Raw genomic sequence first — 23,132 nt, forward strand, 5'->3', positions numbered from 1 at the left:
GAACCGAGCTCGTTTCCGGAAGAAGCCAAGCAGGCCGGCGGCGGCCTCGGTGTCCCGGCGTGAGGCTGTAGAAGCGTCGTCGTCTCGCGGGCAGTGATGAACCGCGACGGCTGAGGGAGCAGAGGTGCCGGCTCCGCGGGCCCCATCGACACTTCCGCGAAGCGTCAGCCCCGCGCTGGGGGCTTCGTGTGGAGCCGAGCTTTGCCCCCGCGAGCCTCCCGGACCTCTTTGTGTGGCCGGAGGCGGCGGCGGGAACGGCCATGGCGGCTAACATGTACCGGGTGGGAGGTGAGTACCGCGGGCGGAAGAAGTTGGGGCCGTGACCAAGACTGGTGTCCGCAGGCGCGGGGCAGCTACATCTGGGGTCGGACGGGCCGCAGCGAAGACCGGAACCGGAACCGAGAGCTATGGTTCCGCGGCGGCGACGCCACCGGGCGCAGTCTCTCGCCGAGGCTTGCCTGCAGCCGGAGCGCGGCTCTGAGACTTCCGGCTGGACCCCGGGCGGGAGGTGGCTTGGCTTGGAAGGGGCTCCGCTAACCGCCCGACCGGCTGCCAGTCGCAGGGGTTTCTTTTCTTTGGCGGCTTGTGCGCTCATGTAGGGGGGGCCCAGGGAGGGGTGAACAATTTACTTAATTTCTCCGATACAGGGTTGCGAAGCAACTTCAATGCCTAGTTGTGTGGGCTACAGGGATATCCTTGTTCGAATCTCTTAAATCTCACTTTTGAATGAAGAGCTGAATTTACAACTAGGTGTCGCAGGGTACGGGGTAAATTTTTCTTTTTTCTTTTTTTTTTTCTTTTTCGAAACAGGGTTTCTCTGTTTCTCGGTGTAGTCGTGGCTGTCCTCGAACTCAGAGATCCGCCTGCCTCTGCCTCCTTAGTGCTGGGTTAAAGGCGTGGGCCACCATCGCCTGGCTTTTATTGTTTTGTTTTGAGACTGAATTTCTCTTCGTACCCCTACCTGTCATGGAGCTCTGTGGACTGGGTTGGCCTCAAAAATGCGCCACCACCACCTGGCAGAGTATTAACTACCACAACACTTCCGTTTTTTATTTTTTATTTTTTTTTTGTTTTCGTGACAGGTTTTTCTGTGTAGCTCTGGCCGCCCTATAATGGGATCTGTAGATCAGGCTGGCCTCGAATTCAGAGATTTGCCTGTCTCTGCCTCCCTGAATGATGGGATTAAAGGCGTGTGCCATCACCGCCTGGTTTATTTTCTTCAGTCTCTTCTCTTGCACTCTCCACTTGATCTCTATCTAAAATTTTGTCTGTTTGTCCACACTCTTTCTTTTCCAAGTGCACTAGTTTTTCACTTCTGATCTTCTTGGTTCTTCCCCACCCCCTTCTACAGATTATGTCTATTTTGAGAACTCCTCCAGCAATCCTTACCTGGTTAGACGGATTGAGGAGCTCAATAAGGTGAGTGGAGATGTGGAGTTTTTGTTTTTCTTTTTTAATATATATGGTCTCTCTATTATGTAGCTTTGGCTGCCTGGAACTTGCTATGTAGACCAAACTGACCTCAAATTCATGGAGACCCATCTCATTAGTCCTGAAATTATTTTTGAATATAAAGTCTTCACCGCTAAGGTTTTCATCTCTTCTACTTAGGCCTGTAAGGAGATATTGCTGTTGTTAGAGTGCCTCCACTTTCAAATGGCCAGTTTTCATTGTCATGTTTTTCTCCTTCCTTTAGACTGCAAATGGAAATGTGGAAGCAAAGGTTGTTTGTCTTTTCCGGCGAAGGGATATTTCTAGTAGCCTCAACAGCCTGGCTGACAGTAATGCTAGTGAGTGTCTTCATTCCCTACCCCTCTCCCCTCCCCAGGTTCTGAGGTCTAGACGTGTTCCTGCAGGTGTTTCTCCTGGTAGCATGCCCGAGGCAGGGTGTGAGGTTGGGGGTGGGAAGTGCTTGGTGTGCAGAGGGAGGCTTGTTGTTACATGTTGATGCTGGAAGCAGGGTGGGAAGACCATGATAAGCCAAGCCAGACTGTGGCTTCTGTGTGTGAAAGGAGAGATATTTAGATAGGCAATTAAAAAAGCTTTTGAGAAGCGAGTCACTTGGAGACATTTTGGGTACTTTGGGATAGTTAATGAGTGATGGTCAGAGCGAAGAGGAGGATACTGTTTTGAGAAGCCTGCATAATAAAGGAGGCTTATGCTGTAGTCTGGAGGTGATGCCAAAGCATTGATGGAGAAGATAAGAAGCTAGGAGAAGCGTCTCCTTTTCCCATCTCCATTCCAGTTATCATCTGTCTTCTTACTGCTTTGTCTGCATTTTCTTTATGCTCTTTCTCTTGTAATTTTTTTTCATTTAGTGTTTTTCAACTTATCCTTTTTTTCTAAAGTTTCTTTCTTTTCTCCTTCCTTCCTTCCTTCCTTCCTTCCTTCCTTCCTTCCTTCCTTCCTTCCTTCCTTCCTCTCTTCCTCTCTCCTGTTGGCGCTCTCTCTCTCTCTTTCTTTCCAGGCCATAGTCTTGAAAGGGTTAATGAGCCGGGCCTACCCAGTTTCCTGGCTCTTTGGGGTTTCTAGCCCTATGTGGCAGGGGCGACCTTGGCCTTGTCCAATCAGAGGGGTTGGGGGTGTGGTTCTTGTCTTAGCCCTGGATTTTCTAGAGTACACTAGGGAGAGGTGGAGCCTGCTATACTGAGACAGATCCACACACACACTGTTGTCTTACACGCAGTTCTTCAGGGGAACAATGCACCAATGAACATGTGCTTAAGTTTTCTATATCCTTCCACTTTGGTTGGCACTTAGCTAGGTTAACTGTTTCCACCAAGATTTCAGTGCAAGCTGCTGCCTCTTGGGGAGGAAGGTGTTGGCACTGGTTTCAGAAGTGTGTTGAAGTCCCACAAACTACTATTAGCCAAGTAGAGAGAGAAGGAGTGTTAGTTTGCCTGTGATGTTTTAGATACAGCAAAGTTCTGAGGTATGAAGAGGAGCTGGTTCTGTCCTAAGGAGCTCCTTACCTGGACTCTAGGAACTCAGGCTGATTGTGGAAGAGCGAGCTAAATAAGACATACTGTATTATGACTCTGTTTGTGCTTTGTGAGTGACATAAATATTGGCAGTTAGATTTGGGTTGTATTTCTGTGCCATTTTTAGAGTTCTCCCTTTGATGGAATTAGAGAGAGGACTGAGTGTCCTCAATGAGGCTAAAAGGGAAAACTGGTAGGATGAAAGTGAGGTGCAACAGCTGAGGTAGGATGTCCTTTATATGGGTTAGCTAGGTATCCCAAATAGTTGGAAATAGTTTCTGACTTGGTTTCTTCCTGTTTAATACTCTAGGAGAGTTTGAGGAGGAGTCAAAGCAGCCAGGAGTCTCCGAGCAGCAGAGACATCAACTGAAGCACCGAGAACTTTTTCTCTCTCGGCAGTTTGAGTCGTTACCAGCTACCCACATAAGGTATAGGACAATTAGGGTTCCTTTGGCCCATGTGCCCTTACTTAGAAGATGGAGGAAAAGGGTGGTGTATTGGAGATGGTAGATAGGAAGGGGGTGTGTTGCTCATCATGATTCCTGGTCCTTTCTTTTTTAGGGGAAAGTGCAGTGTGACTCTTCTGAATGAGACAGATATCTTGAACCAGTATTTGGAAAAGGAGGTGAGGAGGTGTTGTAAGAAGAGGGAAGGGGATGTTGCCCTCTAAAGGCTAAGACAAGTGAGGAGGTAAAGGGTTGATTGACCTTACAGCTGGTGGTCTGGATATACCACCAGCTGGGTATACCTCACTTCCCACTAACAACCTCTCCTCCTCTTTAGGACTGCTTTTTTTACTCACTGGTGTTTGATCCTGTGCAGAAGACCCTTCTAGCTGATCAAGGGGAGATCAGAGTTGGTTGCAAATTCCAAGCTGAGATCCCAGATCGTTTGGCAGAGGGTAAGCAACAGAACAGAACATAAAAGTTTCTGTGAATGGCATGACATGGGGCACCAGTCCACAATCTGCTAGGTTTTCTGTTGTGATCCTGGCAGAATGAGACTTAGGAACTTGAAAAAGACAAATGGGCATAGCGGGGAGGGAAATTCTGAGGTTTGATGTGGCTGGTAGAATCCAAGCAGAGAAGATGAGGAAGAGCTACTGTGAGTGACTAAGAGACCAGTTGTTTCTTTCTCTCCTTCTCTGGTGATACTGTTGTTTGGTTCTTCAGGAGAATCGGATAATCGAAACCAGCAGAAGATGGAGATGAAAGTCTGGGACCCAGACAACCCTCTCACAGACCGGCAGATTGATCAGTTTCTCGTCGTGGCCCGGTGAGGGCGGGTGGATCAGGAAGGTGACCTGGGGAGGAATGGACCTGAGTTCTGAGTCCCATCTATTTTTAAAAGTGGGCTTTATAGTTGGGTGTGGGAACGCATGCCTGTAATGCCAAGAGGCAGAGGCCGGGGGTATCTCTGAGTTCAAGGCCAGCCTGATCTACAAAGTTCAGGACAGCTAAGGCTACACAGAGAAACCCTGTCTCAAAAATAAAAGTGGACTTTGCTTTAGGCCTGGGTCCTTTTCTTTTTAGTACTTAGTTCCTGAGCCTGCTTGAACTTTTTTCTTCTCTTCTCAATCTCTCCTTAGAGCTGTGGGAACCTTTGCAAGAGCCCTAGACTGCAGCAGCTCGATTCGGCAGCCAAGCTTGCATATGAGTGCAGCTGCTGCATCCCGAGATATCACCCTGGTAAGCACAAGTTTTGGGTAGTTGGACACATTGAGACAAGAGAGGAAGGCATCTTGGAGAGGATAGGAGTTCTTAAAAAGCAGCAAGTCCTTAGTTTTTGTTCTCTCTCTCTCTTTTTTGGTAGTTCCATGCCATGGACACACTGCAAAGGAATGGGTATGACTTGGCTAAGGCCATGTCAACCTTGGTACCACAAGGGGGCCCAGTGCTCTGTCGGGATGAGATGGAGGAATGGTCAGCTTCCGAAGCTATGCTGTTTGAAGAGGCTCTAGAGAAATATGGAAAAGATTTCAATGATATCCGACAGGACTTTGTAAGTGGATAGGACTAGAAGAAGAGGTGAGAACAATGAGTCAAGGAGCCACGACCTAGGGGCAGATGCCATCTCATCTTCTCTGTTTGCTGTTCTTTTTAGCTACCCTGGAAGTCACTTGCAAGCATAGTCCAGTTTTATTACATGTGGAAAACAACAGATCGGTATATTCAGCAGGTATGGGCAGGGCTGGGAGGCTGGAACAGAGGCCACCTACTTCCCTTTCTGCCTTTTGCTTTGTTTGATTTCATCTGTACTGAGATGCTCTGAATTTCTATATTTTTCCTTATAGAAAAGATTGAAAGCTGCTGAAGCGGACAGCAAACTGAAACAGGTGTACATCCCTACCTAGTAAGTGTGGCAGGAGGGGAGACTGTTTTCCTTGCGCTCTCAGTTTGTGTCTGCCTTAATGATTGTGGGTGAGCAGGATGCAGAAGCAAATTGTAGAAGCTGTAGCTCAGTGATAAGAATGGGCTTAGTATGCACAAGGTGATGGGCTCAATCTTCAGCACTCTAGAATGAGAAATAGAAGGGAGTGATAGGAAAGAGAGAGACAGAAATGAGTTATTTTTCTTAACTTCCTTGTTCTTTTGTTGCCTTCGTTAGTACTAAGCCAAACCCTAACCAGATCATTTCTGTGGGTTCAAAACCTGGCATGAATGGGACTGGATTCCAGAAAGGCCTGACTTGTGAGAGCTGCCACAGTGAGTTCCAAGGAGGGACAAGGTTGTTTGGGATGGGTGGCCTAGGGTGGCCTATTCTTGTGGCCTAGGAATTTGAGGAGCTCAGACACTGTTTTTCTGCCAACAAATTTTCCCTCTCTATGTACTTGTAGCCACACAATCTGCCCAATGGTATGCCTGGGGCCCACCTAACATGCAGTGCCGACTTTGTGCTTCCTGTTGGATTTACTGGAAGAAGTATGGGGGACTGAAGACTCCAACCCAGCTTGAAGGGGCTGCCCGGGGCAACACAGTGAGAATCACTTGGTGGGAGCTTGGTATGGTGATTGGGGCATGTGGGTCTGAGATTGAGGCTAGTCTGGTATCTAAAACAAGCTCCAGGTCAGCCAGGGCTATATAGTGAGGCATTGTCTCAACAGACAGAAAAGAATCATTGCAAGAACAGGTAGGGGGTGGGGAGAGTAGTGGACATACAGTTGTGAGCTTTAGGCAATGGTCAGAAAACCTACTTTTTCCATGGAGAAGTGAAATGGGAAGAGGTACTTGCTAAGTGTTGGGAAGCCAGGATGGTTGGGTGGGTTGTCAGTGAAGAGGTAGGTATAAATAGTTTGCTGTCTGTGGGGAATGGACGAAAGAACCGCAGTGTTGACTTGCCATTTCCCTTTTTTATATGTCATTTCTCCAGGAGCCACATTCAAGAGGTCATTTATCTAGACCTGAGGCCCAGAGTCTCTCCCCCTATACCACCAGTGCTAACCGGGCCAAGTTGTTGGCTAAGAACAGGCAAACTTTCTTGCTCCAGACAACAAAGCTGACTCGTCTTGCCAGACGGATGTGTAGAGACCTGTTACAGCCAAGGAGGGCTGCCCGAAGACCCTATGCCCCTATCAATGCCAATGCCATCAAGGCTGAATGTAAGGACTGGAGTGGTAACCCTAGCAATGAGTTCAAAGTTGTTCCGGCCAGAGACCAGTGCTTATGTGGGTGTTGAGTGACAGTAGGGATAGTAGGCCACAGAGGTTGTTTAGTAGATAAGATACAACTCATGGCCCTAGAAGAAGCCTGAATAGCGATCAAAAACTGATCTTCCATGTCTGCACATGCCTAGAGTGTGGGTACTCAAGAGGCTGAGACAGGATATAACCTCCTAGTTCCTATTAGATTGGGGTATGTAGTGAGCTCTGGGCTAGCCTGCTTTACATAGTGAGAGCTTTTCTGAGAAAACAGGGGCTAGGCATTGCCCTATAACCCAAGCACTTGAGTGTCAGAGTCAGGAGAATGATAGCGGGTTGTAGGCCAGCTATGGCTGTATAGCAGGACTATTCCAAAAAAGCCAAAACAAAACCGCACAATATCCAGATACTTTCTTCTTTTTTTCAGGCTCTATCCGTCTTCCTAAGGCTGCCAAGACACCACTGAAAATTCACCCTCTAGTGCGGCTGCCCCTGGCAACTATTGTCAAAGATTTGGGTATGGTATGGGGAACTACACTCATTCCAGGGTGGGCAGAAGTTGGAGAAACAGTTTGGGTGGTGTCAGGCTGCCACTGATTTTACTATCCAAGAGCCTTTTCTTCCCTCAAGTTTTTTTTTTTTTTTTTTTTTTTTTGCACAAACTATGAGAGTATGTATGTGGGGTTTTTATTTTTTAATTTTTAATTAAATTTTTTTTTTGTGGTGGTGCTGTAGATGGAAACCTAGAACCTCATGTATTCTGGGCAAGTGGTTTACCATTGAGCTCCATCTCTGCCACAGTAATGGCTTTATATAAATATTTTTTGATTTGAAAACATTCGATGTCATTTTTGAAATATGGAAGTAGCTTGATAGGCCTTTTCCTTCATTACTGCTCTTCAGGCCACTAAGGTAAACTGCTGAGCCAGGGTAGAGAGGGACGAAAGAATAGTAAAGAAACTACATAGGCAAGAGAAGGTATGTAAGTTTTCTGTTTCATTTCCTTCTCCCCCCCCCCCCCAACCCCAATGATAGTGGCCCAGGCACCTCTGAAACCAAAAACACCTCGGGGCACCAAGACACCAATCAACAGAAACCAGCTGACCCAGAATCGAGGCCTTGGGGGCATTATGGTGAAACGTTCCTATGAGACTGTAAGTTGACAGCCGATTGGGAAACCTGAAGTGGGGTGGGCTATTGTTTCTGATAGTCTAAGGGAGGCAGTTCCTTCATGATATTGCCCCATCCTTTTCCAGATGGCAGGGGCAGGGGTCCCCTTCTCTGCGAATGGAAGGCCTCTGGCGTCAGGGATTCGTTCAAGTTCACAGCCAGCAGCCAAGCGTCAGAAACTAAATCCTGCTGATGCTCCCAATCCAGTGGTATTTGTGGCCACAAAAGATACCAGGTAGGGAGGGTGTCCACCATGGGAGGGTTGAGAGGCTGGCAATCCAACTTGGGGGGCATTGGAAGTAGGAGTATCTAAAAAAGATAAGTGCAGAAAAGAATGTGAGTACTAGAAGGTAGACATGCAGAGTGCATTGTGGAGTCTTGTCTGGGTGTGTCAGGGTGCTAATCAAGCCTCTCTGTTTCTTTGTTGCTCTTTTTGGCCAGAGCTTTAAGGAAAGCTCTAACTCACCTGGAAATGCGCAGAGCTGCCCGAAGGCCCAACTTACCCTTGAAGGTGAAGCCAACGCTGATGGCAGTGCGGCCCCCAGTTCCTCTGCCTGTATCCTCACATCCTGCCAGCACCAATGAGCCCATTGTTCTGGAGGATTGAGCATCTTAGGAGAAGGGAGGTGGGATGAGAAGTAGAGGGGTGGGTGTCCAGGCATACAAATCTCCACTCTCTTTGGTATCAAAGGGAGTAAGGAGTGAAAGTGGGTTGAAGCTGGTATGTGTCCTTGGAGGGGTTGGACACCACCCTCTGGTGTTAACTGCCAGTAACTCCCCCTTTTGGGCTTCATGTCTGTGATGGAGAACAGCCTATAGGCACTTGCCTATGTGTGTATCTACCCCATTTGGGGCTGGGACCCACAGTTGGTTTGGACAGTTTGGGGGGAGGGTTTTTTAATTTTTTTAAAAATTTTGCCTCCCTTTATAAAAGGGAGGGAGGAGGGGAAGAGTAAACAGATATCAGGTGTTGGCAGGAGGAAGGGCGAGTACACTGCCATGTCTCTAACTTTTTTTCTTTATTTTCTAATTGGGGGTTTCTCTTACTGTCCGGTGTCCGGACTTTCCTAATTGGAGTTTGAGGGCCCTAAGCTGGCATCAACCCCAGCCCATGCTCACTCTTTCTTCCCTCCCCTTTCCCCCTCTGCCTTTTATATGCCAATTCTCAGAAATAAAGATCTTTTGTCCGTTTTTTAACCTCAGATTCTGTAATTGGTTCTTATAGTGACAAATAAAATGCTGTTTTCTTCAGCTCCTCCGGGCTCAGCTGTTCTCTGCCACTGGTGTGTGTGTGTGTGTTCGGGGTGTCTTTGAGAGGGAAAAATAGAGGACAAAGGACAATGAAAGAGGTACAGATGGTGCTTGTTCCAGGAACATCTTTATGAGACATGTAGTCGTACTGTGAGGTAGTCTGTGCCAGCTAGCCTTCTTGTGGGACTTAAGCTTCTAGGGAATGCTTGCAGCCAGGGTAAGATGGACCCTACTAAGTACTGGGGGTTGTTGGCACATGCCTTTAATTCCAGCACTGGGCAGTAGACACAGGCAGTTGCAAGGCCAGCTGGTCTACAAAGGGAGTTGCAGGAATAGCCAGGGCCACACTGAGAAGCTCTATCTTGAAAACAAAACAACGAAAAAGATGTCTCACCTTAGTGGTTGTGGGTGTGGTACTGCAGGACTTTAAAGTTCAGGCTTAGTGGTATATATATATACAGACTGCTGCCTCAGGATTTGCACAATCAATCTTAGCAACTGCTCCTGCTGTTGCTAAATGTGCAGTAACATTGTTCTCTACTTCTTTGGTTTGGTCTGCTCTTTAGGTTTGGCATAAGGATCAGATGCCAGAGCAGGGCCCAATAGGAGGGACACGCTAGATCAGTCCACAAGTTCAACCAGCCTGGCTCGGTGCCTCACTGGGAGGCAGAAGCAGGCGAATCTCGAGTTCTTGGCTAGGCTGGTCTACAAAGTGAGTCCAGAACAGCTAGGGCTACACAGAAAAACCCTGTCTCAAAAACAAAACAAAACAACAAAAAAAAGTCAGGAGGTGGGGTAGTTCAACGAATTCTGTTCCTTCAGTACTTTAGAGATAGAAGGGCCTCATAAGTGACTCAGCCAAGATCACAGACTGGTTTTCTGCCTACTGGTGTACTGTTCTGCTGATAATCAGCACATGCTGCTGATCGTACCTGATATAACCTTTTTAGTTCATTATGGCCCCTGTGCTCAGTTCTCATTCTCTCCCTACAAGAGAGTCTTGTAGGTTCTGAACCTACACGATTGACTCCTGTGCCAGCACTTCCATCCCACCTCCTTGAATGAATGTGCTTATCTCTTGGCACTGTAAAGTTTGTTCATTGTACTGCCTCGAAATGGGCCTCATCAATATACTTCATTTAGGCTACAACTGCGGAAGAAACTGGCTGAATGGGGTAGTAGCCATCGGGCGTTATCCTCATTGAGTCCAGGTGATGGGGGTAGGAGCGTCGGGGAGAGCTGAGAACACCTGTTTTGCAGAAGGATCCTGGTGCAGAGAAAGGAACTGACCTGGTGTGGGAGTCCCTGAGCTCCTCAAGGCCAGGGATGGGAAACACCCACCCTGTTTCCTTTCGCAGGGTAAAATAAGAGATTGAGGGGGCAGTCATGTGGTGAAATGAAGGTACAGATCGCCTGCCACCACTTGGCATAAAAGGGCCTCTGCTGTCAAGAAGCAAGCCCGCCTTTGTAGCTGCTCAATGAATATTCACGACACTTCGGGCCAATCAAAGCTGGAGTAGAACAGAGCAGGCGGACTAGTTAAACCGAGGCCAATAAGCGTCGTCGATGGGCGGCTTTTTCTAGAAGTGGCTTAGAACCGGAACTCTCAACCCTACGAACGAGGTTTTTGGAGGACTGTGCTAGCGTAGGACACGACGTCACTTCCCGAAGCACTGACGGAAGTAGGTTCCCCGCACTTTGTGATTTTTAGCTGTGAGTTCCGGTGATCGCGGACTAGCTCCTGGGCGGTCCGCACCGGAGAGTCGCTATGGCGGCGGTGGATTCGGATGTCATATCGCTGCCGCGTGGCCGCTTTCGCTGCTGCCTCTGCGACGTTACTACAGCCAACCGTAAGCGGTGGCTAGTGGGTGTGGGGGGTGTTGCAGGCTTTATTTGTAGGCTAGTGAAAGTTAGGGTTATCTGGTTTATATATGTGTGTACATAAATACACATACACACATATATATATATTGCTGCCGCAAGGGTTGTCCACCTGTTTTCATTTAGCACGTCCCGCAGAGTGGGGGATGTTTCCCCATGCAAAATCTCCGTAGTGAAAGTTTCATTATCCCCTTTAAAATCATCTATCGGGCATCCCTTCTCTGTGCCTGTGCTCTTCTGGTCTCTGGAGTAGGAAAGAGGATTCTGGAACTCACTGGTCTGAGACAGTTTCAGTACACCATGGATATGATTTACAGAGCTGAGGCATCACAGAGAAAGCAGTAATCCTCAATGGAGGAGCTCTCCAGAGGCGAGGTTGAGTGAAACAGCATGGCCTGAATGAGTGCTGAAGGTGCCAGTGAGGAAAGGATTTTAGAAAGGTAGACTAGGTCATTCTGTGACATCGTGAGCAGTTCAGTGACACCTCAGATCCTACCTCTGACGTCTGGAATTGTGATTTTCCCTGAACAGGGTCTTCTGGGGCTTTGTGAATGAACTGCAGCCAGGAACAGTGTGGGGCGCGGGGAAGCACCAGCATCCTTCTCGGAGGCCTCTTCTTTCTCAGAGACCCTCTTTCTCTCTGGGCTCTGGCATTTATTCCCTCTCCAGAGTCCTCAGAATTAAACTATCTGCAGATGCCAAAGAGCCCCTCTCAGAGCCTGCATGAGACAAATAGTTTGCTGCTGTGGACAATCTGGAGCAGCCTCATACCCCACACCTGGGATTAAAACAAAAACATGTTTACATAAAGACACCAAAACTTTCCACTACAAGTGTGGAAAGAGTCACAACTCTGTTCCAGTGTCACCTTTTGTCTTTGAAGGCACAGAGAATTTCCATATGTATAAAGCAAAGCAAGGGGACAGGTATACTAAGGGCTACTTTATATGCTTATGTCTCACACTTGCCTCTACAGGACCCAGCCTAGATGCCCACTTGAAAGGCCGGAAGCACCGGGATCTGGTACAACTACGAGCTACCAGGAAGGCCCAGGGACTTCGAAGTGTGTTTGTCAGTGGCTTTCCCAGGGATGTGGGTTCTGCTCAGCTTTCTGAGTATTTCCAGGCATTTGGCCCAGTGGCCAATATTGTCATGGACAAGGACAAGGTAGAGTTGAATGGCTCTGGGGTTAATGGGTCAGATGGGTTAGCTTCAGATGGCGAGAGAAACCAGTAGCCTGTTTTGGCAGCTTCCTAATGTGGGTTGGTAGACATTACAGAACTTGTTCTTGGAAACAATTCACAAAAGTTTAGTTTTGTGAGCTTCTGACACCTCCACTCCTTTGATATCCATTCACCAGAGTTAATTATGGGGGATTTGTTTATCAAACATTATTATTATTATTATCATCATTGAGTCAGGTTGCTCATCATGTAACTTTGGCTGGCTCTGTAGACCAGGTTGGCCTTGAACTCAGAGATCTACCTGCCTCTGCCTCCACGGTGCTGGGATCAAAGAATGATCAAACCTCTTGCTCTGTTCTCTCTTACCCCTACCACCTCCCTTTTCTTTCAGTTCTAGGAATTGAACCTGGCAACTTCTGAATGCTAGGGAAGTGGTCTCTAGCTCCAAACCATCCCCTTATCTTTTATCAGTCATTTCCTGTGACTCATGCCTGTGGACTGTGAAGACAGCGTGTAATTTTTTGTGTATGATATGAAGGGTCCAACATTCTTTTGTTCATGACTGTTCATTTGTCCCAGCATCATTTGTCTATAAGCTCATTCTTTTCCCATTGGTCTCATTACCCTGTTGAAAACTAGTCGACAGGATGTAGGGGTTTGTTGGTATCAGTTTTTTTTTCTCTATGTTTGAATATGTCTTTATCTTGACATTACAGTCTTTATAGCAGGTGCCTGTCTACAGGAACAAATGACATAAAAAGAACTGCTCTTTGCCCCTCAGCAGTCATGATCAAGCCCCTTAGCCTTGATCCTAATGTTTTACCTTTAAAAAAGGTATATATGTGCATATGTGGATATACGCAAATATTTATACTTATTCAGCTCTGTTCAGCTCACCGATATCACAGCATTCTAGTTATCATATTGTTGGTAATCCTACATTGTTGGTAAGTTCCTTGAAAACAGGGTTTATGATAGACTTTATGTGTTTATATCAGCAGTAGCATGGTTTTTAAAAATCGTGTTATATTCTGGTGCTAAGGCTTGAATCCAAGACTATGCATACTAGACGACCAATGAACTGCATTCTGAGCCCATTGTGGATTCTTTTTAAAAAATTTTATTCTTTCAAAAATATTTAAAAGTTTGCACATGTATGGTCAGTGGTGCAAATGTGGGTGCCAGAGGACATTTGGGAGTCTGCTCTGTCCTACAATGTGTTCAGGGGATTGAAATCAGGTGGCAAGAATTTTACCCCAACATGAATTTTTTTTTTTTAAAGGTTTTTCTGTGGGTGTTTGTATGTGGTCATGTGTATGTGAGTACACGTTTGCTAAGGCCAAAAGAGGGCACTGGATTATTTGGAACTGGAGTTGTAGGTGTTTACAAGCTGTTTGATATGGTGGGAACAGAATTCCAGTCTTTTTTAAGAGCAACAAGTGTTCTTAATCACTGAACCATTTCTCCAGAATTACACATATGGAATCCCTTGCATATACATGCATATAAAAGAATATATATTCATATATACATATATGCATGTTTACTGAAAGTGGCAGGGGTAGGGAGAGAGAGAGGGGAAAAGAGGTGGAGAGATACAGAAAGGGAGAACAGAGAAGAGAGAAGCCCCTTCCATGGATTTTTATTGCTAAAAGAGTCAGAAAAAAGTTATGCTTTGTTGTTTTTTTGAGACTAAACTGTACATCTTGCAGGCAGGCCTCAAACCTGCTGTGTAGCTGAGGCTGCCTTGAACTCCTGATCTTCCTTCCCATTGTTCCCCTTTTCAAAAAGATTTTATTGTTGGTTTTTTTGAGACAGGGTCTCTCACTGTAGCCCTGTCTGTCTTGGAACTTGATAGGTAGACCAGGCTGGCCTCAGACTCACAGAGATTAGCCTATTGTATTCTCTCAAGTGCTGGAATTAAAGGTGTGTGCCACTGTACCTGGCTAAGGTTTTTTTTGTTTTAAATTATGTTTACATCTGCTTGTCTGTGTGTGGGTTTGTGTACAAGTGCCTTTGACTCTAGAAGAGGGCATCAAATCCCCTAGAACTGGAGTCATAAGTGTTTGTGAGCTAGCTGGCATGGGTATTGGGAACCAAACTCTTAACTGCCATCTTTCTAAACCCTTTAAAAATTTTTTTAAAGATTTTTTTTTCTTTTATGTATGAGTGCTTTATCTACATGTATGCCTGCATGCATGCCAGAAGAGGGCTCAGATTTCAGTAGAGGTGGTTATGAGCCACCATGTGGTTGCTGGGAATTGAACTCAGGACCTGTACCTCTGGAAGAGCAGGCAGTGCTCTTATCGGCTGAGCCATCTTTCCAGCCTCCTTTCAAATTTTTAAAATTAATTTTAATTTGTCCCTCACCCCCACCCTGGGGGTTTATCTGTGTGGCCTTGACTGTCCTGAACTCACCTTGTGGACCAGGCTAGCCTCGAACTCACAGAGATCCACCTGCCTCTGTCTCCCAGAGCATGGGATCATAGGTGAGTGCCACTGCACCTTGTACATTTAAATTTTTTAAAAAGCCTTACATGTATGAGTTTTGCCTGCATGTTTGTGGGTGGTTGGTGCCCTTGGTGGTCAGAAGAGGGCATTGTATCCCCTAGAGCTGGAATAACTGATGCTTGTGACTTGCCATGGAGGTGCTGGGACCAAACCAGGTCATTTGAAAGAGCAGTAAGTGCTCTTAACCTCTAAGGCATCATCACTCCAGCCCCTTAATTACATTTTATTTGTTTAGTGTGTCTGTGGTAGGAGAGCAGGGGACATGCATGGCACAGATATGGAAGGCAGATAGCGATCTTCAGTAGTTAGTGGTCTGCTTCCACCATGTTGGACTCAGGGGCCTCAAACTTAAGATTAGGCTAGGTGGCATGTGCCTTTAACTGCCTGAGCCTTCTTACTAGGCCCTGTCTCTACCTCCTGAGTCTAGGATTACTGGCATATACCACCATCCATGGCTTGGTGAGTCTTATTTTAACCTGTGAAATCAACTCATCATGAAGCATAAAAGATAATAGATGACATTTTAATTGGCAGCCTAGAATAAAAATGTATGGGATAATGGTGAAGATTACTCATCTAACTAAGTATGTTTCCTCTTCCAAAAACAAGTAAATATTCCCAGTATATGAGCTGGTTCCCATTTCAAAGATTCTTATCTACTGTTAAAACATAGGCTTGGGGGACTGGAGAGATGGCTCAGCGGTTAAGAGCACTGACTACTCTTCCAAGAGGTCCTGAGTTCAATTCCCAGCAACCACATGATGGCTCACAACCATCTACAATGGAATCTAACTTTCTCTTCTGGTGTGCATGAAAACAGAGTGTTCTTATACATAAAATAAATAAATATTAAAAAAAAAACAACAAAAAAAAAAAAACATAGGCTTGGAACCCGGGCATGGTGAAGCACGCGCCTTTAATCCCAGCACTTGGGAGGCAGAGGCAGGTGGATCTCTATGAGTTCAAGGCCAGCCTGTAGGACAGCCAAGGCTACACGGAGAAACCCTCTGTTGAAAAACAAAACAAAAACATATGCTTGGATTCTTGATTGTCAAAACATCATCCTTGCTCCTGTGTGGTTTTCCAGGGGGTGTTTGCCATCGTGGAAATGGGAGACATAAGTGCAAAGGAGGCTGTCTTATCACAGCCCAAGCACAGGCTGGGGGCACATGGACTACGTGTCCGGCCAAGAGAACAGAAGGAGTTCCAGAGCCCAGCCTCCAAGTCTCTCAAAGGAGCGGACTCAAATAGTCACCAGCTGGCCCGAGTACTGGCAGAGGTCCCAGATGTGGAGGCACAGATGGTAAAGCTTGTGGAACTGAGGGAGTTGTCTGAGGCTGAGCGGCAGCTTCGAAACCTTGTTGTGGCTCTGATGCAGGAGGTCTTCACAGAGTTCTTCCCTGGTGAGTGCCCTGCTGTAAGTCAGCTCTCTCTCATACCTCTAACGCTCTCCCTGCCCCCATGTTTGAACTCTCAGTCTTCCCTCAGCTGTAGGTGTTTCATTTGCTTGCTCTTCCATCTCTGTACCCCAGTATGTTCTTGAATGGAGACCTGTCTTTTTACACCTCTTTATTATATGTGCACATAAGTAACACACATGCTTATGGAGGTCAGAGAGTAACTTTTAGGAGTTGGCTCTCTTCCACCGCGTGGGTTCTGGGGATTGAACTCCGGTTATCAGACTTGGTGGCAAGTACCTGAGCCATCTTACCAGTTCCCTAATGTCTTTTGAACTTTGTTCTTTGGTACCTAGGTTGTGTGGTCCATCCTTTTGGCTCTTCTATAAACAGCTTTGATGTTCATGGCTGTGATCTTGACCTCTTCTTGGACCTGGGTGATACAGAAGAGACCCAAGTGAGTGATCAGGGGAGCGTGCACTCATATGACTTTAGGCAAATGCTTTACCCAAACTCTCATGTTTTAGTGTGACATTCATAAAATGGACATAATAATACTTATGCAGAGGCCTAACTGTACTTGTGGAAATGAGAATATGGATGTGCATTAGATACAATGAGTTGGCATGGGGTAGATAACAGTTGTGACAAGAAGAAAAAAAAATTTAAAAATTCTATGTGATTGGGTTTTTATTCTTTTAGTTTCTTTGTTTTGATTGTTTTTTGAGACAGTTTCTATGTAGGCCTGGCTGTTCTGGAATTTACTCAGTATACCAGGCTGGCCTCGAACTCAGAGATCTGCCTGAGTGCTGAGATTAAAGGCATGTATCACCATGTTCTTCCTTGCTTATTTGGAGCAAATATATAAACAGATATACAGTAAGGTAATTTGAGGATTATCTTTTTACTTATTTGCATAGAGGGGTGGTTGAGACTGTGCAGCCCACACTGGCCTTTTTGCCTCTGCAGACATGCTAGGGTTGCAGGCGTCAGCTGCTATGTCAGGTCTTTACTTGTGCTTTGTAATATATAACTTACAGATTGTTTCCACAGTGGGAAAGTTTTTTTTTTTTTTTTCTTTTTTCTTATGCATAGTTCCTCTTCAGAGCTGTTCTAAGTTCTTAGGAAGGTTGAGCAGAAATAGAATTTCCTGTAAACCTCCCTCCTCCAGAGAGGATGTTTTCTTTGTTGTGCTGGGGTTGAACTCTGGGCCTTTGTACATGCATTTTTTTTTTTTCTCTAGATTTATTTTGTCTTGTGTACACATTCATATGTGCACCACATGTATGCTTGATGCTTCTGGAGGTCCCAAGAGGGTGTCAGATCCCTTGAGTTTTAGGTGATGTTAGTCACCATCTGGGTGCTGGGAACTGAAGCTGGTTCCTCTGCAAGAACAGCAGTGTAGCCACTAAGCTGTCTTGTTTCTGAGACAGAGTTTTAACTATGTGGTCCTGACTGTCCTGGTACTTACTGTGTAGCTCAGGCTGGCTACAAACCAATGATCTTCCTGCCTTACCCTATCAAGTGCTGGGATTGTAGGCAGATAGCACCATTTCCAGCTAGGATTAGTGGTTAGAAATATGTCCTACCACACTGGGCCACAGCCCTGTACCTTCTCCTGAAATTATTGTCTAAAAATCTCATGTGTGTGCACTACATTTGCATTTCTCCCCTCCAACTGCCCCTCAGGTTAATACACTTTTCTTTAAAGCTTACATATGTATAAATGTATGATCATAAATACAACCTGCTGAGTTCATTTGGGCAGGGATAGTGTTGACTTTTCATAGGTGTGGGCTTTTCCCTTTCCACTTTGTTATGTCCACTGGTGTTGTGTCCTTGTTGAGCTCACATTTGGGCAGTCATGTTGGTGAGTCTTATGTAGTTTTGGCATTATACTAGGAGAAACGATCCTTTGGCTCTTATCATCTTTCTGTTCCTTTCACAATGTCCCTTGAGCCTTAGGTGCAGGAGAGTTTTGTAGATGTACTCTATTGTGACTGGGTTCCTTAACTCTGCATTTTAATTGGCTGTGGTTTTTTTTTTTTTTTTTAATCTCTTGCAAAGAGAAGTTACATTGATGTGGGGTGTAGACTACACTTATCTGTGGGTATAAGGACAAATGTGTGGATTGTTGTTAGGGATTATACTGGTTTAATAAAGTAGTAGTTGTAGGTTCTCCTCTAAGATGACTTCACTAACACCAAGTAGTTGATAGGTTTCCATTCCCAGGCATGAATAATCTCTGGTTGAAGAGGTTCTAAGTCCAGTTAGAAAGCTACTACTACTTGGTGGTGGTGGTACACACCTTTAATCCCAGAACTTGGGAGGCAGAGGCAGGCGGATCTCTTGAGGCTGGCCTGGTCTACATAGTGAGTTCCGGAACAGGCTACTCAGAGAAACCCTGTCTCAAAAAACCAAACTATCCAAGCAAGCAAGCAAGCTGCTAGTTACTGTCAAATATGTGAGCCACCACTGCACTCTTAGGGCTACCCTGCCGTGCTAGTTGTTGATGTGGTTCATAGATGTCATAGCTGGGTAGGAGGTGTTTGCTCCTTTCCTCTTTTGGAAGCTTGAATGGTGCCTTCTGGTACCACGACAGCTAGTCTTCAGGGAGGAGGCATTCAGGTCAGTTCCAGCTCAGGGGTTTCTGGGCACCGTTTCTGAAATGCCTGGTGTCTTCTGCAGTAGGCACTTAACTTCTACCTCAGGGAGCTGGGGAAGGGGGCTGCAACCAAGGCAACAGAAACAGGCTGTATGTTTTGGTAGTCTTCTGGACAGCCCTGCTTATCAGGTTAATTTAAAGCATGACTCTAAATTCCAATACTTGGGAGGCTGAGACAGGAGGACTGTGAAAAGTTAAGAGGCCGTGGGGTTGGAAAGAAGCCTCAATGATTAAGAGCATCAGCTGCTCTTCAAGAGGACAAGGATTGGAGTCCCAGCACAAACATGGCAGCTCAAAACTGTCTATAATTCCAGTTGCAGATCCTTGTTTGGCCTTTACAGGCATTGCTTGCATGTGGTACAGACATATATGCAGGTAAAAAATCCAACACATAAAATAAAGTTTAAGGTCAGCCTGAGCTACATAGTAAGGCCTTGTCTTTTTTGTTTGTTTGAGACAGGGTTTCTGTACATAGCCCTGGCAGCCCTGGAACGTACTGTGTAGACCAGGCTGGTCTCCTAACTCAGAGATACGCCTCCTGAGTGCTGGGCTCAAAGGCGTGTACCATCACAGCCTGGCTTCAGTCTATTGAGAACGAGTATGTAAAGCTGCAGAGTAAAGCCTGTACTTAGAAGGTGGAGGAGGAGGGGCATTCATTCTTTTTTCTCCATCTACAGCCAGCCCCACAGGCTCCAGAGGCGCCATCCTTGGACTCAGCCCTTGCTTCTTCTCTGGATCCTCAAGCACTGGCCTGTACTCCAGCTTCTCCTCTGGACTCACTGTCTCCAACTTCTCTCCAAGATTCTGAGGCCCTGGACTTTGAAACCCCTTCTTCTCTGGCACCACAGACACCAGACTCTGCTTTGGGCTCTGACACTGTCACTTCTCCCCAGTCCCTGCCACCAGTTTCCCCACTGCAGGAGGACAGAGGAGAGGGAAAACTGGGGAAGGCACCAGAAGTAGCAGAAACCTCAAAGGATGAGAAGGAAGAGGCAGCAGCAGTACTAGAGCTGGTGGGATCTATTCTCCGGGGCTGTGTCCCTGGAGTGTACCGAGTCCAAACTGTGCCCTCTGCCCGGCGCCCTGTGGTCAAATTCTGTCATCGGCCTTCAGGTCTTCATGGAGACATCTCCCTCAGCAACCGGTACTTTTGTGTTGGGGTTCGGGAATGTTCTGGGGTGTATGAGGAGTGAGTCCTGACTTGGAGGGGCTTATGCCTGCTGAACTGAGCTTCTTTTCCTTAGGTTCAGTCCTCCTTTCTCCCAATTATGTCACCTATCTGGCTTTCTGGAAGAAGGGAGGACTGAACCTAAGGAAAAGCAGCTCGGTTCAGCAGGCACAAGCCCCTCCAAGTCAGGACATGAGCTACCACACCTTGCTGTTGAGCAGTCCTATATCAACAGCATGAATGGTGACTTTACAGGATGAACATGTGGAATGTATTGTTGGCCAAGGTTCAGTTGGTACATAGTCCCCCTCCCCCATCCTCAGGATCCAACACAGGGCTTCATGAGTGCTGGGCAAATGTCCCACCATTGAGCCACATCCCTAGATCTAGTCAATGTTCTTTTGCATACTCCCTCATAAGATCAGTGTTTCAGCAAAACTTTGGGAGAAACTCTTGGTGTTATTCTAGCTGGTTCTAGTCTGTAATGAAAGACGGTGGAATACTAGGACATTCTAATACCTTTGTTTCTCATGTCCTAGGCTGGCCTTATACAACTCCCGTTTCCTAAATCTCTGCTCTGAGATGGATGGTCGAGTCCGGCCTCTTGTGTATACTGTACGTTGTTGGGCTGAGCATAATGGGCTGTCAGGTGAGAATGAAGACAGATTTGACCCAAGTTGGTGTCAGGTGAAGACGTAAGAAAAAAAAGAGGTGGGTACAGGAATGAGGGCTTGTAAATACTTCTCCTAACTATAATTATTATTATTCAGGGGGCGGCCCCCTTCTCAATAACTACGCCTTGACACTGCTAGTGATCTACTTTCTTCAGACCAGAGACCCTCCAGTGCTTCCTACTGTGGCCCAGCTCACCCAGAGATCAGGTACAGCCTTTACTGTCACTGTCTCAGCTTTATCTCTTTACCTTTCAGATGCTCTGGAATGAGATCTTGATCATCACTCATTTTTCTACCCGTTCCTCCTCAGTCTTCTTACGTACAGGCTGACCCTCTCTTCTTACTGTCACAGGTGAAGGGGAGCAGGTAGAAGTTGATGGCTGGGACTGTAGTTTCCCCAAGGATGCCTCAAGACTGGAGCCCAGCACCAACGTAGAGCCTCTCAGTGAGTCTGGGGAACCTAGTAGAGAACTGATAGTGATATTAAGCTCAATAACAGGGAACACATATATTTGTGTGTGCAAGGCATGGTCTTCACAGTAGCCCATGGCTGCTGAAAACTGTATCCTGGGCAGGTAAGTAAGAGATGTATTTTCCAGTTACACTCCTCTGTAGAGCAATCATCTGGGGCAGGACTTGGCTGAGGAGCTGGGTTACTCAGGACACTTCTGAAGCCCAAGGAAGGGAAGAAAGTCCTACTGAAGTAGCTGCAGGGATATCCCAGTTATGGCTTCTGGGTGACCCCCTTTTTCTAATCTGCCTCCTTCAGGTTCCCTGCTGGCCCAGTTCTTCTCCTGTGTTTCTTGCTGGAATCTTCCTGGCTCCCTGCTGTCCCTGCGGGAAGGTCAAGCATTGCTGGTAGCAGGGGGCCTGGCTTCTGATCTCTGGGAAGGGCTGCGCCTTGGCCCCATGAATCTCCAGGACCCCTTTGACTTGAGTCACAATGTTGCAGCCAATGTGACCAGCCGGGTGGCTAAACGTCTTCAGAGCTGTTGTGGAGCAGCAGCCAGTTACTGCCGAAGTCTGCAGTACCAGCAACGGTCCTCCCGGGGTCGGGACTGGGGACTGCTCCCACTTTTGCAGCCCAGCTCCCCTAGCTCCCTCCTGTCTGCCAAGCTCATCCCTTTACCCGCTGCCCCCTTTTCTGAGATAATTATGGCTGTGGCCCGTGTGTTAAGGGAAGCACTTGGGTGCCACATAGAACAGGGAACCAAGAGACCACGGTCAGAAGGTGCCAGCACCAAAGACTCTTCCCTGGGAGGGACAAACAAAAGACAGAGAGTAGATGGGCAAGAAAAGAGCTGTGAGGAAGAGAAAGAGGAGCCACAGGGATGTTCAGGGGACAACAGTGAAAACAAGGTGGAAGAAATGGTAATAGAGTTGCAAGAGGCACCTCAGGACTGGGCCTTGTTGAGCTCTGGACCACCAGGGGAGCTGCCCCTGATGACTGCAGAGTGTCTAGACAAGCCATTTGAGCAGAAGCCCATGGAACCTGAAGTGGCTGGAGAAGGGTCTCAGGGTGAGATAGGGAAAGAGGCATCACAGTCGTCATCAGTGAGCTGGCGCTGTGCCTTATGGCACCAAGTGTGGCAGGGGAGGCGGCGTGCCAGGAGACGATTACAGCAACAAGCCAAGGAGACAGACAAACGATGCCCCACCACTGGAGCAGAGTGGCTGGCAATGGAGGCTCGTGTAACCCAGGAACTGAAAGGACCAAACAGTGAGCAACAGAGGCCAGAGGGGGAGCCCCTCCTCACCTTTGTGGCATCTGTCTCCCAAGCTGAGCAGACGCTCACTGTGGCGCCACTCCAGGATTCTCAAGGCCTGTTCCCTGGTCTTCATCATTTCCTACAGGTTTTTCTCCCTCAAGCATTTAAAAATCTCCTTAAGTGAGGAGCCAAACCTCAAGAATAAAGCTGCTAGTTTATTTACTACAGACACTGGACGCCTTTAATTTCCTCCTTTTTGCGCCTTTTCCCTCTGCCCTGCCTGGCCACGCTAAGCAGCCCTGTTATGTCCACCTCAGAGGTTTTCTTCCCCCCTTATACCACTTTCATAGGCAGTGCCTACACAGTTGGCCTGCTGCCCCAGGTCAGGGAAACCACCACGAATTTGGGCTTAGAATTTGCGTTTCTATCATTTAACACGAAAAGGAGTTCAAATTGTCCTCAAGTTGGATACGAGATTTTCAAATTTGGCTATGTGTAAACTACTGTATCAAAACTAGGCTGCCTTACCTGACCCTCTGGGCGCACTTCAGCCTGAGAGGTGCAGGTGACACGGCAAGTTGGTCCGGACCCGCCCTCCCCCACCCGCCTTTGTTGTGAAAGTTAACGGCATGGTAGTTTAATCGGAGTAGACCTACTTTCAGATGTTTCGGCCATGGGCCCCAGCTGTACTGACATCCCTTTATACAAAAACTCGAACAGGAACAAAAAGAATTTAGTAAATTGCCACCCCTTCTTGCCACAGTTGCTGCAGTTCTCTGGCGCTATAAACGGTCGAGGGGCGGTGCTTCCGCCAGGTTCTCACACTTTCCCCTCCGGCTCCTATCAGGCTTTCGATTGGTCGCTCAGGCCTGTCCAGAACTACACTACGCAGGCGTCCGCTCTT

At 47.0% G+C, this 23,132-nt stretch overlaps 2 protein-coding genes and 1 long non-coding RNA gene across 5 annotated transcripts; 2 read left to right on the forward strand and 1 right to left on the reverse strand.

Moving 5' to 3' along the window:
* Window positions 1-154: 154 nt before the first annotated feature.
* On the forward strand, window positions 155-9,039 carry Mta2 (metastasis associated 1 family member 2). 3 transcript variants are annotated; one of them, XM_021651864.2, is made up of 18 exons: window positions 155-288; window positions 1,352-1,419; window positions 1,697-1,790; window positions 3,292-3,409; window positions 3,543-3,606; window positions 3,765-3,882; window positions 4,154-4,256; window positions 4,570-4,669; window positions 4,794-4,982; window positions 5,085-5,159; window positions 5,275-5,333; window positions 5,589-5,686; window positions 5,818-5,957; window positions 6,351-6,579; window positions 7,046-7,135; window positions 7,654-7,772; window positions 7,875-8,023; window positions 8,230-9,039. In XM_021651864.2, the coding sequence occupies exons 1-18, from the start codon at window positions 261-263 to the stop codon at window positions 8,393-8,395; spliced, it is 2,007 nt and encodes a 668-aa protein (XP_021507539.1). In that variant the 5' UTR covers window positions 155-260; the 3' UTR covers window positions 8,396-9,039. The 3 variants fall into 3 exon arrangements, with proteins under 3 accessions (XP_021507539.1, XP_060242173.1, XP_021507540.1); XM_060386190.1 differs by lacking the exon at window positions 155-288 and adding an exon at window positions 488-508; XM_021651865.2 differs by lacking the exon at window positions 155-288 and adding an exon at window positions 600-760.
* A 1,660-nt stretch (window positions 9,040-10,699) lies between these two features.
* On the forward strand, window positions 10,700-22,455 carry Tut1 (terminal uridylyl transferase 1, U6 snRNA-specific). Its single transcript, XM_021651875.2, has 9 exons — window positions 10,700-10,889; window positions 11,897-12,087; window positions 15,703-16,018; window positions 16,369-16,469; window positions 19,355-19,821; window positions 20,385-20,494; window positions 20,616-20,726; window positions 20,872-20,964; window positions 21,289-22,455. Exons 1-9 carry the CDS (start codon window positions 10,808-10,810, stop codon window positions 22,410-22,412), a joined length of 2,595 nt encoding a protein of 864 aa, XP_021507550.2. The 5' UTR covers window positions 10,700-10,807; the 3' UTR covers window positions 22,413-22,455.
* LOC110557473 (uncharacterized) lies at window positions 15,660-23,043 on the reverse strand. Its single transcript, XR_002476955.2, has 3 exons — window positions 22,885-23,043; window positions 20,768-20,990; window positions 15,660-16,445 (listed from the first exon to the last, which is right to left on the reverse strand). It is a non-coding gene; the product is annotated as an uncharacterized LOC110557473 (long non-coding RNA).
* Window positions 23,044-23,132: the final 89 nt, after the last annotated feature.

This window comes from Meriones unguiculatus, chromosome 1, assembly GCF_030254825.1.
Source record: "Meriones unguiculatus strain TT.TT164.6M chromosome 1, Bangor_MerUng_6.1, whole genome shotgun sequence".
In the NCBI taxonomy this organism is placed as follows: domain Eukaryota; kingdom Metazoa; phylum Chordata; class Mammalia; order Rodentia; family Muridae; genus Meriones; species Meriones unguiculatus.

What these genes read in the sequence shown, in the direction of transcription:
- Tut1 (XM_021651875.2), top strand. Translation starts at nt 10,808, where the DNA reads ATGGCGGCGGTGGATTCGGATGTCATATCGCTGCCGCGTGGCCGCTTT. An exon ending in TTGTCATGGACAAGGACAAG is followed by an intron (nt 12,088 to 15,702) that starts GTAGAGTTGAAT and finishes GTGGTTTTCCAG; the next exon opens with GGGGTGTTTGCCATCGTGGA. An exon ending in CACCAACGTAGAGCCTCTCA is followed by an intron (nt 20,965 to 21,288) that starts GTGAGTCTGGGG and finishes TGCCTCCTTCAG; the next exon opens with GTTCCCTGCTGGCCCAGTTC.
- Mta2 (XM_021651864.2), top strand. Translation starts at nt 261, where the DNA reads ATGGCGGCTAACATGTACCGGGTGGGAG. An exon ending in GGATTGAGGAGCTCAATAAG is followed by an intron (nt 1,420 to 1,696) that starts GTGAGTGGAGAT and finishes TCCTTCCTTTAG; the next exon opens with ACTGCAAATGGAAATGTGGA. An exon ending in GACTTGTGAGAGCTGCCACA is followed by an intron (nt 5,687 to 5,817) that starts GTGAGTTCCAAG and finishes ATGTACTTGTAG; the next exon opens with CCACACAATCTGCCCAATGG.